This window comes from Tetrao urogallus, assembly GCF_951394365.1.
Source record: "Tetrao urogallus genome assembly, chromosome: Z".
NCBI classification, from domain to species: Eukaryota; Metazoa; Chordata; class Aves; order Galliformes; family Phasianidae; genus Tetrao; species Tetrao urogallus.
This window is the reverse complement of record NC_136816.1, coordinates 40,714,035-40,728,958: the sequence shown is the minus strand read 5'-3', so window position 1 is coordinate 40,728,958 and position 14,924 is coordinate 40,714,035. Positions and strand designations below refer to the sequence as shown.

The following is a 14,924-nucleotide window of genomic DNA, read 5'->3' as shown; positions in this document are numbered from 1 at the left end:
TTGTTCTGTCTTTACTTTCACAACAGTTGTTCCTTCAAAACTCTAGATTTTAGACCATGGTGTCATGTGAGAAGATGATGGGAGAAAGGATAGTTTTATGTACACACTGAGCTGGGCTTTTGCAACACAGCCCTAGAGCTCATGATTCAGTAATCACCCAAGCACTGACCATTAGCTTCTTCAATTCCTCTTGCACAAAATAGGTAGAAGATTCCTTTTGCTTGAGAATATTTTAAAAAAAACAAGCAAAAAACCAAAACCCAGCAAGATCTCACTACTGCATGTGCAAGGATACTCTAATGATTTATCTCTTCTACTGCAAAACTCTTTGTAAATTCTTGCAGAAAACACTTCAAGAATTTATTCCAAGCTAGTATTTCTTGGTAGCCTTAGTAGCCATTTTTGCATGAACTGTGGAGTTAAACCACAGCAATGATTTTTTTTTTTAATTATTTATTTATTTATTTATTTATTTATTTATTGTTATTTTGCTTATATCACTCTGTTCCAGTAAAAGGTAAGGTGAGGTAAAAGTAAGTGTCCATAAATTGTGCACTGAATAAGAGAATTAAAATCCATCTGCAAAAACAGTAAGGATGTTTTTTTTAAACTCTGGCCTTTAAGTCCTTTAAGTTAGTCATGATTTCATAATGGGGAGAAAAAGAAAAAATGTTCTGAGTTGCATTGTACAGAAATTCCTGAAATACAGTCATACATGGTTCCCTTGCCTCTTTTCTGGTTAGTACATTCTGTCCTCTCTGGTAATTAATCTGTCCAAAACAGCCTTTATTTCTATACTGCAGTGACGTAACTTAAAAGCTCTAATAAAGAAGAGAATAATGGCTGTAATTATTTAGGCCACCGTGATCTTTTTTCACAATCCTGTGCAGTTGCATTCTTTTATTTATGCCAGTGTGAGTTATCAGTTTAAAACTTGTGGGCTAATCCAGCTGTTTTGCGGCTTTGGCTGAAGCTAAGTTTGCCCCAAGGCAGAAAACTTATATTTCTACCTTTTCAAATTCCCATTTGTGGCTGCCTAGCTGTCAAACTGCCGACTGCAAATTCAAAACGCATAGGGCCTTCTGCCCATTTTTGACTAGTTGCATACAAATAAGCACTATGCTTTCTCTGTCAGAGCCGAGCAGATGGCCAGTGTTCAAAATGCCCAAAAAGATGGCCCTAGTGACAGGGCAGACTTCTGGAGAACACGTGGCCAGCGATCTGGAGTGAAGAAAAATTTGAGGAAGAGTCGTGAAGATCTGACAGCTATTGTGTCAGTGGGCACAAAATTCCCAGCTTATGAACGAGTTCAGTTGCGTGAAGGTAAGTGAGACCACTGTAGCCAGCTGTCCATTTATTGATGGCTCTTTTGGTGTCCAACTGATTGTTCAGCTAAATCAGTGATTTGGAACAACTTTGCTTAAGTATTAAATGTGAAGAACAGAAAAAGATAATGTTTTTTATCAGAATGCAAACTAACAACTTTAAAAAGAAAGCCTTCTGTCTTTTCTAAACTGCTGTTGTTCTCACTTGTCTCTAAATTACACATGCCAATTTCAAATTTCAAAATGAAGTAAAAAAGAAACAAGTAGAATTTTTTCTTTGTTTCCTCAACTTCTCTGTGGCTTGCTTGGAAAGTACAATTCATGTGACTGAGATGATTTACCATTTCTAATGTGCTCACAGGCACCATTCGACAGTATCTTGAGAGCAAGTAAATCCTAAGTATATTCAGTAGCTTATTGAAACAAATTTGGAGTTGATATGCTCTGTCTCTGTGACTCCAAATTAGCTGTTAAAAAAATAATCTATATTGCTCATTATGTTCGCTAATGTTTCCTGGACATTTGCACATGATAATATTGTGGGGAAAAGAAAAAAGAAAAAAAAAACAATAAAGAAAAAAAACTGTAAAATGTATTTTGAAGGAACTCACCAATGAAGACTGAGAAATACATGCTCAAGGGTCATGTTATTTTGTAGATGGAAAGACTGCTGAAGATACATCATGAATTTTCAGAATGTAGAATCTTCTCAACCCATTATCATTATGAGGAATAAGAAAATTAAACTGAAACACTTCTATGCTTTCTCAGCTGATGAAGTTTTCTTCGAGTTGTAAATGAGGATATTTTGTACTACTTCACATGAGTATGTAAAAGTAATCTTACTGAGCTTACCTTTTCTCCTACTATATTTTTGCAGCTGGTTTTAAGAGACCTGTTGTGATATTTGGCCCTATTGCAGATGTTGCTATGGAGAAGTTGTCAAATGACTTGCCTCACCTATACCAGACTGCAAGTAAGTTGTCCTTCTAGCTTCCTTATCATCTTCAGCTGAAAAAATTGGTAACTTGATCTCATACCTTTCCATCTACTATAGGTGAGATAAAATGTTTTCTTTGCAGAGACAGAACCCAGAGATGCAGGTTCAGAGAAGGCAACTGGGGTAGTACGCTTGAACACTGTGAGGCAAATCATTGAGCAGGTAGTGTATATTTTTCTATGAGAATTACTTACTCTTAAAGGCATATTATTCAGTTTATTTGCTCTTAAAACTTGGGAGTTCTCCCATCTTCACTGAATCTATTTCTGTGATGATCAGACTTGTCTAATCATAGCGATGTTTTGAAATGTATTTAAAATCAACTTGTGTAATTTAGATAGCTGTTTTCTAAATGAGAATGCAAACCTGACAATAAAAATTAAATTCTGCAATATTATCCATTTTGAATTGAAGCAGAGGGGCATCTACATTGTACAGTTTGCTTCCTGAATTTGCCGGTGTAGTTTTTCTGTCACGCAGTGCTCTACACATTGCAATTGCCTTCAGAAATCCAGTATTTTAGTTTGCTTCAAAGTTTCCCTTTGAACTGACTAGGAAGGGATTGTGATAGCTGTGATATCTACTGCGACTGGACAGACACTTTTTGTAATACTCTTTGGGGATAAAGTAAATAGGTTGCAATCAAAGCACCTAAAAAAGTAGGCTAAATAATGCATTCTGTTGCTTATTACCCCGAGATCAATAAAGGCAGTGCCAAAGCGGTTAAAATGTGACACACAAGGCTGTTCAGAGCTCAGGCCCCATTGCAGCACACATCCCATTCATCTTAAAACTAGAGGTAATTAAAGGAAAAAAGACTTTCCACAGCTAATAAGTGTAGATAAAAGTCCACAGTTAACACCTAGAATAATTGGGTTAGTGGAAGCTGTGGTATGCACAGGTAGAGAGAAAAGCCAGTTAAATTCAGTAGAATAAGTGTATTTAACTTAGTGAGTTAGTTAATTAGCATAAGAATGTGGATACAGTTGGGCAAAACTGTTTAGAAAAATGGAGATGAAGAGAAAACATTGCCTGCTGTGGCTTCTTAATGTAAAATACCTGTAGAGAAAAAATCCAACAAGTCGGGCATCCTAAGTTTCCTGGGATAAGATGTTCCAAACCCTGCCCCTTAGTTTGTACAGGCAGAACACTGACTGTGCTTTCTTGTTAACAGGATAAACATGCTCTCTTGGATGTGACTCCTAAAGCAGTGGATCTGCTAAATTATACCCAGTGGTTTCCCATTGTAGTCTTCTTTAATCCAGACAGTAAGCAGGGTGTGAAAACAATGAGGCAAAGGCTTTGTTCCGCATCTAACAAGAGCTCAAGGAAGCTTTATGAGCAAGCAAGCAAGCTGAAGAAAACTTGCTCCCACCTCTTTACAGGTAAAGAAGAATATGTGTCAAACCAGTTTATCAGTGGATATAACTGTGTCTTCAGACATCCACTTACTGCTCTGCGTATTAAGTCAATATGCAGACTGGAACTAGGACTGTGAAAGTATGGTCACGAGCAATCTCTTCTTTGACTTCCTTTCAAAATTCCTTGTTTTGCCACGTTACAATTCAAAAAGATCTGAGAATCAGCATGCTGTCTTTCCAAGGCAATAAGCATATGAGTTGATAATCTTAGGATATGGACAAACAAAAATAATACATGTTTGTGATTTAAATGAAAAGTCTGTTTAACATTCTCACGTAAATGTGTATAAATACTTTCTCTTTAATTTTGTATAGCCACCATCAATTTGAATTCAGCTAATGATAGCTGGTATGGTAGTCTGAAGGATACAATTCAGCAACAGCAAGGTGAAGCAGTTTGGGTGTCAGAAGGAAAGGTAAGCAGTCAGTCCATGCTAATCTATACAGATGTCTCAAGATTGCCTCTTGCTAGGGAAAATGTTCAGATTTTTGTTAGCTCATGCTGGATGTATTAGACAAGTAGTCAGTTGATGTCTGTCTTGGTAACTAAAAATTACCTGTTTTTCTGTTATGCTTTGGAACTTTGATCACTAATGCTGTGGCTAGGGAACAGTGATGAGGAAGAATAAACTTCACAGGATTTTCCTTTATGATTCTTCATTAGAATTTCTTTTGGTTCTGCAGAGTCAAATTCTTACATAGTTGTTAGCATGATGTCATGACCTATCTAAGCTCTAATTCTTATTTCTTTAGTCTTTATTCCTTAATTCTTAATAACTTTTCTGCAGGTAGATGGCATGGAAGATGATGCAGATGATCGTATGTCTTACCTTACTGCCATGGGTGCAGACTATTTGAGTTGTGACAGTCGGTTGATCAGTGACTTAGAAGATACAGATGGAGAGGGAGGTGCATACACTGATAATGAACTTGATGAACCTTCGGATGAACCAAGAATTTCATCTGTTGGCCGGTCCTCTGAACCCGTACATCATGAGGAGGTGAGATGCCTGGATTTTCAATAAGACTGTGCTTTCAACTTTATGAAAGAAAGCCTTGTTTATGTGGTGTAGAAATAAAGAAAAATATTCTCTTGTACTTTCTTTATGGTGCAGCATTATGTTACTTATGACAGCGTTTCGGAAGTATCTTCTGTATGGCAAAAGTAATTAGAAAAAAAAGTCTGCTGCTCTGCTTAATTCTGTAGGTTACTGCTGGTGTCTCATCACCTTGAACTTGACAGTTATATCTGCAGTGATTATGATCAGATTGCTGACAGTCTCTAACTTTTGGTTATTCTTCCAAAAATAGTAAACACGAGAGAAACCAAAAATGGTTGAATTACTGGATACTGCAGGTTTTTTTAATCTCTTATGTTCTTTCACAGAATATAAAGAAATTTAGCTTGGAACAAAGAACTCCACTGAGGAAAGCTGGTAGCAGAGAGATCCTTAGAGAACCTAGTCCACCTCCAGCATTCAAGCCTGAACCACCTAAGGTAAACTTGTAGAAACAGAATACAAAGTTCCTCTTTCAGGAGAACTTTTCAGAGTGGCACGTTAAGAAAAGCCACAGGAATGATCAAAGACAAAAAAAACAAGGAAAGTGTGGAGAGAAAATGAATTTGGAGTTGCAAAGCCCATTGGAAAGAAAAGCGATTATAGCTGTCTTCAAATTTGTAAGATCTCTGTATGGAGAAAGAAATGATACTGCTTTTTGTGTCTGCTAATTAATTGAAAGTCACTTTTTGAAAGCAGCAAGAACAAATCTAAGCTAATCATCAAGAAAAGTGTATCTGATTAGCCATTGTTGTGAAATGCAAAAGCAGAATCTACCACCTCTGTCACCAGTTTCCATTACTAGAAATTGTTGTTAACTAGCTAGTCAAACCTTGCTCAAGAATGAAACAGGGGAAAAAAAATGTGATGTTTGGAAACCAAATTCTACTATTGCAATTGCTGATTTCCACTGACCTTAGAGTCTTTTCTGCATGAGACTGAGTGCCCTCACAGTCTTCATTCCATGTTCAAATATATTCCAAATACACTTTAGCAATGGAGGTAGGGCCAAGTAGAATGCAAACAATGAAAATAATGGTGGAAAAGAAAATAGGCACGGTGCTGTGCGCTTCTAAACTCCAGCTAATAGTATTTTGTATTAGGCAGAGTGGAGAAATCATCTACGTATTCAGTATCCTGTGTTGTTCCTTGGAATGTCTTGTAGTTATGGTAATCTTCAAAGATTTTTACCCATAAATCTAAATGTACTACTCTTCTGTTGGTTGATGTGTAGCATATATGGTTGTATGGCTACCCAAATTATCCGAATGTTCAAGTACGTTCAAAATTTTCTTTGAATGAAGAGTGACATTACTAAATACAAAGGCAACATGATTAACTTCAGATTAAAATCTTCATTCCAGATAATAATATGAAATTGCTATTGTAATCGTATTATTAATATTTCTAGGGGAAGTTGCAAAACAGAGAGGATCTATATGACTTCCCTAAGAACTATGACTCCAAACCAAGTAATATCCATGTGAGCAGTGAGACTTCAACTGTATCAGCCAAAGCAGCACCACCACCTGTTTCTGTGAAACCCACTTTTGGGCGTCCCATCCTGAGAAATACTCAGCCAGCAATCCCAAGTACAGAAGAAGAAGAGGAAGGAAAGTTGGAAGAGGAAGGGAGTGAACAAGAAAATACTCCAAAATCTGTACTGAGAAAAGTAAAAATATTTGAGGAGATGGATCATAAGGCGAGGATGCAAAGAATGCAAGAGCTACAGGAGGCCCAGAATGCCAGGGTATGAAGAAATGCATTCTCCCCTTGTTGTGCTTTCTGCATACGGAACAGCCTGCATCCTGAAAGTGAAAACCATGTACTTACATTGTGCTGATTCTGGAGGGGGAAAGTGTGGTAAATTACACAAAGGGGAATACCATTGTATAGATCTGCATGTAAAAAGAGAATATAATTTTTGACCTCTTATTTTAGTTACAGAAAGCAGTATTTTAAAAATCCTTCTGTTCTTGCAATCCCTCATTTCTGCATGTACTTTTAATCAGTACTCTAGCAAAAGATCTTGCAACTGCAGGAATATAAATACGATAATTAATCAGTTTGTGCTTTAATTGTTTCAGATGTAGCTGTGACATGCTATGTCTATTATCTAGGGTTCCCTCATGGATAGACTTCAAATGAACAGTTATTTTCTCCAATTTTATTTTAAAGATTGAAATAGCCCAGAAGCACCCAGATATTTATGCTGTCCCCATCAAAACACAGAAGTCAGATCAGAACTGGCCCCAACCCATGAGGTAAGGCATATCCAATTTAAAATATTCTGTCTTGAATGTGTAGTTCAGTGTCAAGAGGATACAATCCTACCTCAGTAATTACTCTCTTGTGATTCCTTGAAAATTACTGTAATGATGAGGCAAGACTTCAGTTAACCCCTCTTGTTTTTCATGACTTTTCTTTTAGTACACTCACAGCATTTTAGTTAGCTAGGAAGAAACAACTGTGCATGTTTACTGAGAGACTTGCACAGTCAGTTTTTAGTTCCAGTTACTATTAATCTAACTCAGATGCTTTTCTGCATTCATGTCCTTTGAAATCCATTCCCTCTGTGTTAGACATTTAGTTACCTTAGTCTAGCCTAATGAATAACTGCAGTTTTAATTACTCAGGTGCTTTGTCAGTTGCAGATGTTTTGCCTGAGTAGGGTAACCAAGAATGAAACTTTGCTGAGGTTACCCATCAGGGCACAGCTGAGGAGAGAACATTTTTTGAATTTAACTAGTCTCATGAAATTGTTAGACTCTTTCATTAAAGTTCAGTGATTTTTCAATTGTAAGAGCACTGTGTCAGCTTAAACATCCACAATACATAGACATAAACACTGTTGTTTTGTGCTCGACAGAACTCTGAGATTTTCTTGTTTCTTACTTGTAGCCAGTAGAAATGGGACTTCTTTCTAAAGAGTCAAATCCTTTGATGTCACTGTATATAATATAAAACGTAGAAATGTACTAAAGTGCAGAAAACAGAATTTTAATTTCAGGTTTTCTTGGTAGGTTAAAAACTTTTATGTTTAGATGCTTTTTGGAAAGCAGCCAAAAACATAATTTTTAACCACGTATGCTGAGTATTTACCTACTTCCAGCAATCAGTGGTGTTAGCATTTTAGAGGAATGGTAACGGCTGCCCTGGAAAGGGGCACAGTGGCAGCATGGAAAGAGGGTGACACCTTATTTGTGTACAGAGTGGGGCTGTGAAAATCATGTATTTTGGCACCGGTGCCTTTGGCAGACTGCATTTACATATGTCTGCTTGGTGTCGCATTGAACGGGCAGCACCAAAGTGTACAAAAAGGAAATACATGCTTTTTTAGGGATGGGAGCCATCGTAAGAGCCTTGAATGAAGGCTGTGAGTCTAAGAAATATCACACCTCAGACCTGGAGACAGCAGACCAGAGGTGCAAGGAAAGGAAGCGGGCGTACAAAGAATGGTGCAGAAATGAATGGTGCAAGACAGTTTGAGGAAGACATCTCTCAGTTGTGGTACCAGCAATAGCATGGAGACCTCTGTGCTCGGGGAGTGAAGAGCAGCAGAGCTCTTGGTCATGTGAGGTCAGGTGCAGAGTAGTCAATACTTTAAAATTTGGCATGCCTCCAGGCTGAACAAGTTGTGTTGAGTGGAGCAAATCTAAGCATGAAGCTCCAGCGTGCTGCAAATAAGATGCCTCTGTGTTGACAGCCCTACCGTGGCCGTACAAATGTTGATGGTGGTAAAACGGGCTAGATCTCTGTGGCTCTCTGTGCTGTGTGTGACCATGAGGTCAATAAGGTATTATTATTTTCAGGTTCCCAGAATGGAAGTAAACATTACCTTTCTTTCCTTCTGTCTGACTGCTAGCTGCCGCGCTCCGGAACCCCAGAAACCTCCTACCAGGCCTTACCTGGAGGATCGTGGCAGCTGTGGCAGTGATGGAGACGAGGAGGAAGAGTACCGTCGGCAGCTCTCAGACCACTCTAAGAAAGGTTATTATGGACAGCCGTCCAGATACAGAGACACAGAACTGTAGGCTTGCTGGTCCATGCAAGCAGAATGCTGTTTGGAGGTTCTCTTCCTTGCCAGCCAAAGTGGAGCACAGTTAGTCTTGCGAAGCTGTATTTTTTGTTGGGGATAATTAGTAGGTGTGCTGCACAACTTAGACATATCCATAGGCTGAAACTGGAAGACTTTGTTTTTTGGGGATATACTATTTTGTTAGCATCTAAGAAGAGAAATCACTATCGCCTGAACGCTGTTGCCTGTCTTGAGAGGACCAAATCCTGTTTTAAAATTTGTGTTAATTGTTGGTATTTTCATACTTTAACATGAAAACCTTTTTCCCTTTTATTAACGCTGCCAATTTGGGCTGTTCTGTGAAAATATGATCTAGGAGATAAAGTTCTCGATGCAACAGAATTAAACTTAAAAGTATTTAAAAATAGTAAGTGCCTTTAACAAGAAGCGTTTCTAATTGTTTGGACATCTGATACATGTGTAAAGCCATAACACACTAATGGGGGGTGGACTCTTTTGCCTAACTTTTTTATCAGATTCATTGCAAGAATTTACCTTGCATGTTGTTTTTCAGAGTTCATATAAGCACATACGATATTTCAAAAGTACTGACTGTACATAACTGACTGTGCAGCTAGCCAGGTTGGCTGGAAAAGACCAGGTTGTGCTAAAACAGAAAAAAATGGTGTAGAAATTCAGTCATGTATCGAAATTTCCACAGCCACAAATAATAAATGATAGATTCTAGACAAATGTTTCATTTCCCTCTTTTTTTTCTTCTGAACAGCGTTAGACTACCAGAGCTTGACTTCCATGAATGTACTTACAGCAGTACGTTGTTGCAGGCCTCATCTCCTACTCTTCAGTAAGCTGAAGATGCTTTCATCTTCAAAACAGTGATGCTTTCATCACTGTTACTGTTATCTTAGCAGTGTTTTGATGCTTCGTATTTTTTTGTATTTGTTCTCCTTTAAAAGAAAGCCAACACAGAACTACAGACTGCCTGTAGGACACTTACACTTAGTGTATTGCCTTCTGCCTTTTCTTGCCAAAGTGAAGGTATTCCTCAGATGAGAAAACATGGGCTGCTCACCTTTGTTTACTTTCATTAAGCTGCTTTACTCAGCTAGAGAATTTGTTGTCATCAAAACATTTCTGGCTCCAGCTGTATGTTCTTCTAAACTTCTGTGCCGCAACTCTGTCTTTGCAGTGGTCACATACTGCGTACATTAGATTTTAGCTTATAGGTTGGTTGTGTATAAGGAAGCTGAAGCAAGAGTCACGGCCATCAGTTGGTCAGAGTGGTTTCTGCTCCACGTATGACCCTCACCTCGTTCTGTTCATGCACGGTTATGACTTGGTGCATAATGAAGATGCGGAGCTGGTGGAGTGGGCACAGAGGCTGGGAAGGTGCTTGGAGGATGGGAGCACCTGTCGTATGAAGAGAGGCTGAGGGAGCTGGGCTTGTTCAGCCTGGAGAAGGAGTGGCTGTGGGGAGACCTCGTTGCGGCCTTCCAGCACTTCAGGGGAGCATCTATGCAGGAGGGAGACCAACTTTTTACAAGGTGTGATGGTGATAGGACAAAGGAGAATGGTTTTAAACTAAAAGAGGGGAAATTTAGGTTAGATGTGAAGAGGAAGTTCTTTACATTGAGGGTGGTGAGGTACTGGCACAGATGCCCGGAGAACCTGTGGCTGCCCACCTGTGGCCAGGTTGGATGGGTTACTGGGCAGCCTGAGCTGCCCAGACACTATCTCTAACTTAAAAAGAAAAAAAAAAAAAAGAAAAGAAAAAAAAAAAAGAAGAAAAAAAAAAGTATCTAATGATTTTTAGAAGCCAGTCACCTTTCTTCTGCTGACACATAAAGAGTAACACCAAGCAACAAAGGTACATGGTTAGAATAAACTATGTTATGTAACTTCTTTTCTTTTTTTCCTGAAAGAAATAGATGCTGGCTGTTCTAAAGCTGCCAAAAAATTGACCAACGATTCCTTCTTTTGAAAGGAAAATGGATGGTATGATTAGAAATTAGAATGAGTTTGGAAACAAAAACATCAGTGTGTATGCATTTTCAATTAGTAAACTTAGATTTTCATGTCGGTTGAAACAGTGACATTAAAAATGCATTAAAGAACTACCAACAGAAATAAGATTCTACATATTGCACCTAAAATGTAGTAAAGTAAAATCAGAAGTAAAGTACAGAGGAAAGAAAAGGATCCACATAAATGCCAGCGAGTGCATATGTTGAATGGGATCATCTTGTGGGGTAGAAGGGAAATCCCTTTTCTACACGTTTTGCAAAGTGAAAGTGAAAAGATGAAACTAATACCTCCTCTTCAGAATGAACAGGCAGCTTTGTGAAGCAGAGAGCAAAAAATAAGGAATCCAGCAGAACAAAGATTTTGAGCACATATTCTTAGCATACTGAAGTCAGTGCAGCTAGAGCATATTCTAGAACATATGTTCATATTATTTTGCTAGCCAAAACTGGAAATGAAATTTGAGCGCGTATTTGCCAAGGAGGAAATTGAACCCAGGTGTCTCTCGTGGCAGAGAATTACTGCTTTCGGGTCATCGTTTCACTGCAGGTAGTTAAGTATGTCAGAATGAATCACAGCTTTTGCAGATGAGAAATATATTTTTCTCAAATCACTACTGCCATGCAGGATTGCACAAAGTCATCCTTATCTGGAGTGGTGGTAGCCACTCTCTCCTGCAAGTAGCTTGTAGTGCCTTTCTGCTTCTGTTACTGTTAAGCAAATTAGACATCCTAGCACAAAGAATACTTTTTTGAGAACATTCTTGATCATGCTTGCCACCGGATAATTTAATAAGAGGAGTAAGAAGAGAGATGTTGTATCAACATTCACTTTCCTTACACATGAGAATTCCAGCAGCATCCAAGACCTATTTTGAAACTCCATGTAAGGAAACAATACAGAATCCTAACTCTTACTCAGGAAAAACTTATTAGGGCTGTTGGTAATACAGCTGTTGATTACTTCATTCAGGCAGTAGTCAGATTTACAGGTCTGGCACAGATCACCATGGCCTCAGACAAAGGTTTCAAAAACTGGGTGAACATTTTTTACAGTTTCTTGGCTATATTGTAGAAACCAGGTTATCAAATCAGAAGAAAGATCCTTCAGATAAAAGGGGAGAAAAGGCAGAATCGTTAATGAAATAGCCTGCCTCCACATTCCACTGTAAAGCAGAAGTAATTCTCAGCTTTTCTGGTAATCATGCTATTAAGATGTAACCTTCCCAAGCATTATCTCAACTGCCTTGTATATTGCTTTGTTTTAGGTGGTTGGTTGTTTAGTTTCCTTACTGGAAAGCGGATTGTCAGTCAGTCATACATAATAGATGCTGAAACTATGATCCATAAGAATGAGGAATACATGTGTGTAGCAGACAGCCTGCCCAGAATAGCCAACAGCAGCAAGACGGACTCTGTCCCATGGCAGAAGGGGCTGCCCCAGATGCTGACATGCTGCACTGCCGAGCATGGCAGCTGTGGGTGCCAGTGGCCAGCTGTACTACAGCAGCTGCTCCTTGTGTTACCATCATGTGATAGACCAAACCCACAACCTGAAATCCAAACACTGGAAACACAGGAAGCACCTGTCCCAGCCCCAGCCTGTCGCACCAGAGCTGGGCCAGGTCCAGCTGCAGGACTGGTGGCCATCCTAACAGCCCTCTGCTGGCTGAGTCTGGACATGTCGATCAGCAACAGGCTTTCTGTTACCTTCTTAATAGATGCTGAAGCTATGGTCCATAAGAACATATGTGAAGGGAGAGCCCCTCTTGCAGGAAGCAAGGATTCAGTAATAGGAGTGAACAGCAAAGCAGTGACATACCTTTTGGTTAAAGCTAAATAAATTCTGGCAGTGGCAGCACTGTGAAACTTGAAAATGGTTAGCATCCTGCACAAACCTTCTAAACACAAATATAAAAACTTAGAATTGCTTTGTCAAATTATGTGTACCGACACTTTTCATTGTTATTTTTAACATCTTTATTATCAGGAAAAAATCTCATTTAGAAATAACTTTCACAATTGCAGTACAAAGATGAGCTCTACACATCCATCATCAAGTAACCATGGATGGAATCAGTGAGTACTCTAGTCTACTAAATTTAAAATAAAAATTTAAAAACAAACAAACAGAGGGGCTAGGAATGCCTTGAATGCTTTCTGATCTCTAAGATGCTCCACGACCAACCCATTGTCCCCAATTAGTTACAGATTCCAGCCTGTGGGACAGGGAGATTAAGTTTGCACTGATGGACGTGTAAAATAGTGGCAATTTCTACTTCAGTAAGAGCTCAATAGACAATCAGTGCTAGCACAGTCTACATAGGTTCTTATGCCAGTATGGGCAAGGGGCATCCCATGGGTACACAACTGGGTCGCAAATGGATAGAAAGAATGTATGGGGACTATTCCAGAGGGAAAGATTTACAAATAGCTTTAAGTAACCAAATAAGACATGTTTCTGCCCATGATCAACAACATACCCCTGAAGCTGAATGGGAAGGGGCAACTAAAAGCATTGGGCATAATTGGCAGGGCTTTGGTAGTGCATGAGGGACTGCAGAAGTGACTTGTTAGGAGAAGGTTAGAGACTGTCCTGTGCTGGTCATAGCTGGGACCAGCTTGTCCCAAGACAGCCCCAAATGTAGCAAACTATGAAAAAGAATATGGTGCCTCTGAGAGGTATATTTAAGAAAGGTTTGTAGCTACTGTGGGAAAGAGATGTCAAGGAAAAGAGAAGACCCTCAAGCAAAGAGGGTCAAAAAGCAAAGAGGCACAAAAGCTACGGCAGGGGAGATTCAGGCTGGACATGAGGAAGTATTACTTTTCAGAAAGGGTGGTCAGGCACTGGAATGGACTGCCCAGGGAGGTGGTGGAGTCACCGAGCCTGGGGGTGTTCAAGGAAAGGCTGGATGTTGTGCTGTCCATGAGGGACATGGTTTAGTGGGAGCTATTGGGAATAGGTGAACGGTTGGACTGGATGATCTCTTAGGTCTTTTCCAACCTTGGTGATTCTATGATTCTATGAAAGACAAGAGAGAGGCGAGTAGGTTCCTGAGCAGGGGCAAAGCAAAGAGATGCCTGAGCCAGGCTGGACTAAAGAGACACCAGAGCCAGTCACAGAGCAGAGCCATCTGAGCAGGGCAGCACCACAGAAGACAAAAAAGGTGATACACTCCTAAGGGGGCTGCAGTCTGTGCAGAAGTATGAGCAAGAGCATCCAAGTAGGAAACAAGGAGCTGCAAAGGCAAAGCACACCAATAGACTGACCTCAGCCTCCCACTCCTCCATCATATCCAAGGGAAGTAATGCAGCATTCAGCAAGGGGATGGGAGACCAGTAGAAGTACCCAGAGATATCCAGGGTGAAGATGAGGTGTGTTTCCTAACTTCTTGTTGAATTGGTTCTTTACCTCTCATTGTCAGAATCAGTAATTAGAAGTTTCTAAACTGGCGTAAATTTAAGTAAAATTCCATCTTGGCTGTGACACTATTAATGTAACTAAAATTAGTATAGTCCAACAAGCCTGTGACGAATGGTTAGAGAGTTACACAAATGGTCAGAATGTGATGGGAGTTTGGATCTGTTCCAATGTGCAGACAAACCACTGTCACAAGCTCCTACTACAAGAACAGTTTGGTATAATTGTGCCAATTTTGCTAACCTATGGTTTGGGGCATCACCAAGGGCCACCAATATGCTGACATAACAAAAGGGAAAACATTATGGGAAACCTCATAGATAGATCATGTAGGCCCCATGCAGAGAACTAACAAGTGACAGCAGCATATTCTGATTGATAGTAAGAGCTTGGGGAAAATGCATACCCTGGATGGAGTTACACAGCACTGCCCCCACTAATAGGATTTAAATAATGTTTTTTCTACACTCCCATTGTCTCAAGAAACACAATCAGATAACGGATTCCATTTTAAAAATAAATAAGTACATGGACAAAAGGGCTGTGATGGACCCTCCATCTACCATATCAACCAGAGAGTAATGGTACTGAAGAAAGACAGAATGGTCTGCTAAAATAATTAAATATCCACAGACAAAA

The 14,924-nt window shown here is 39.5% G+C and overlaps 1 protein-coding gene across 2 annotated transcripts in view; it reads left to right on the top strand.

The window, feature by feature from the left end:
- Positions 1–8,838, top strand: part of TJP2 (tight junction protein 2) — a gene marked incomplete at both ends in the record, with an annotated part of 76,721 nt that extends 67,883 nt beyond the window's left edge. For both annotated transcript variants that reach the window (XM_079548568.1, XM_079548567.1), the window contains 10 exons: positions 1,136–1,323; positions 2,206–2,301; positions 2,408–2,487; positions 3,500–3,710; positions 4,062–4,162; positions 4,535–4,747; positions 5,134–5,244; positions 6,216–6,554; positions 6,983–7,068; positions 8,670–8,838. In XM_079548568.1, coding sequence (XP_079404694.1) covers positions 1,136–1,323; positions 2,206–2,301; positions 2,408–2,487; positions 3,500–3,710; positions 4,062–4,162; positions 4,535–4,747; positions 5,134–5,244; positions 6,216–6,554; positions 6,983–7,068; positions 8,670–8,838 — 1,594 coding nt within the window. The remainder of the gene's footprint in view (positions 1–1,135; positions 1,324–2,205; positions 2,302–2,407; positions 2,488–3,499; positions 3,711–4,061; positions 4,163–4,534; positions 4,748–5,133; positions 5,245–6,215; positions 6,555–6,982; positions 7,069–8,669) is intronic.
- Positions 8,839–14,924: the final 6,086 nt, after the last annotated feature.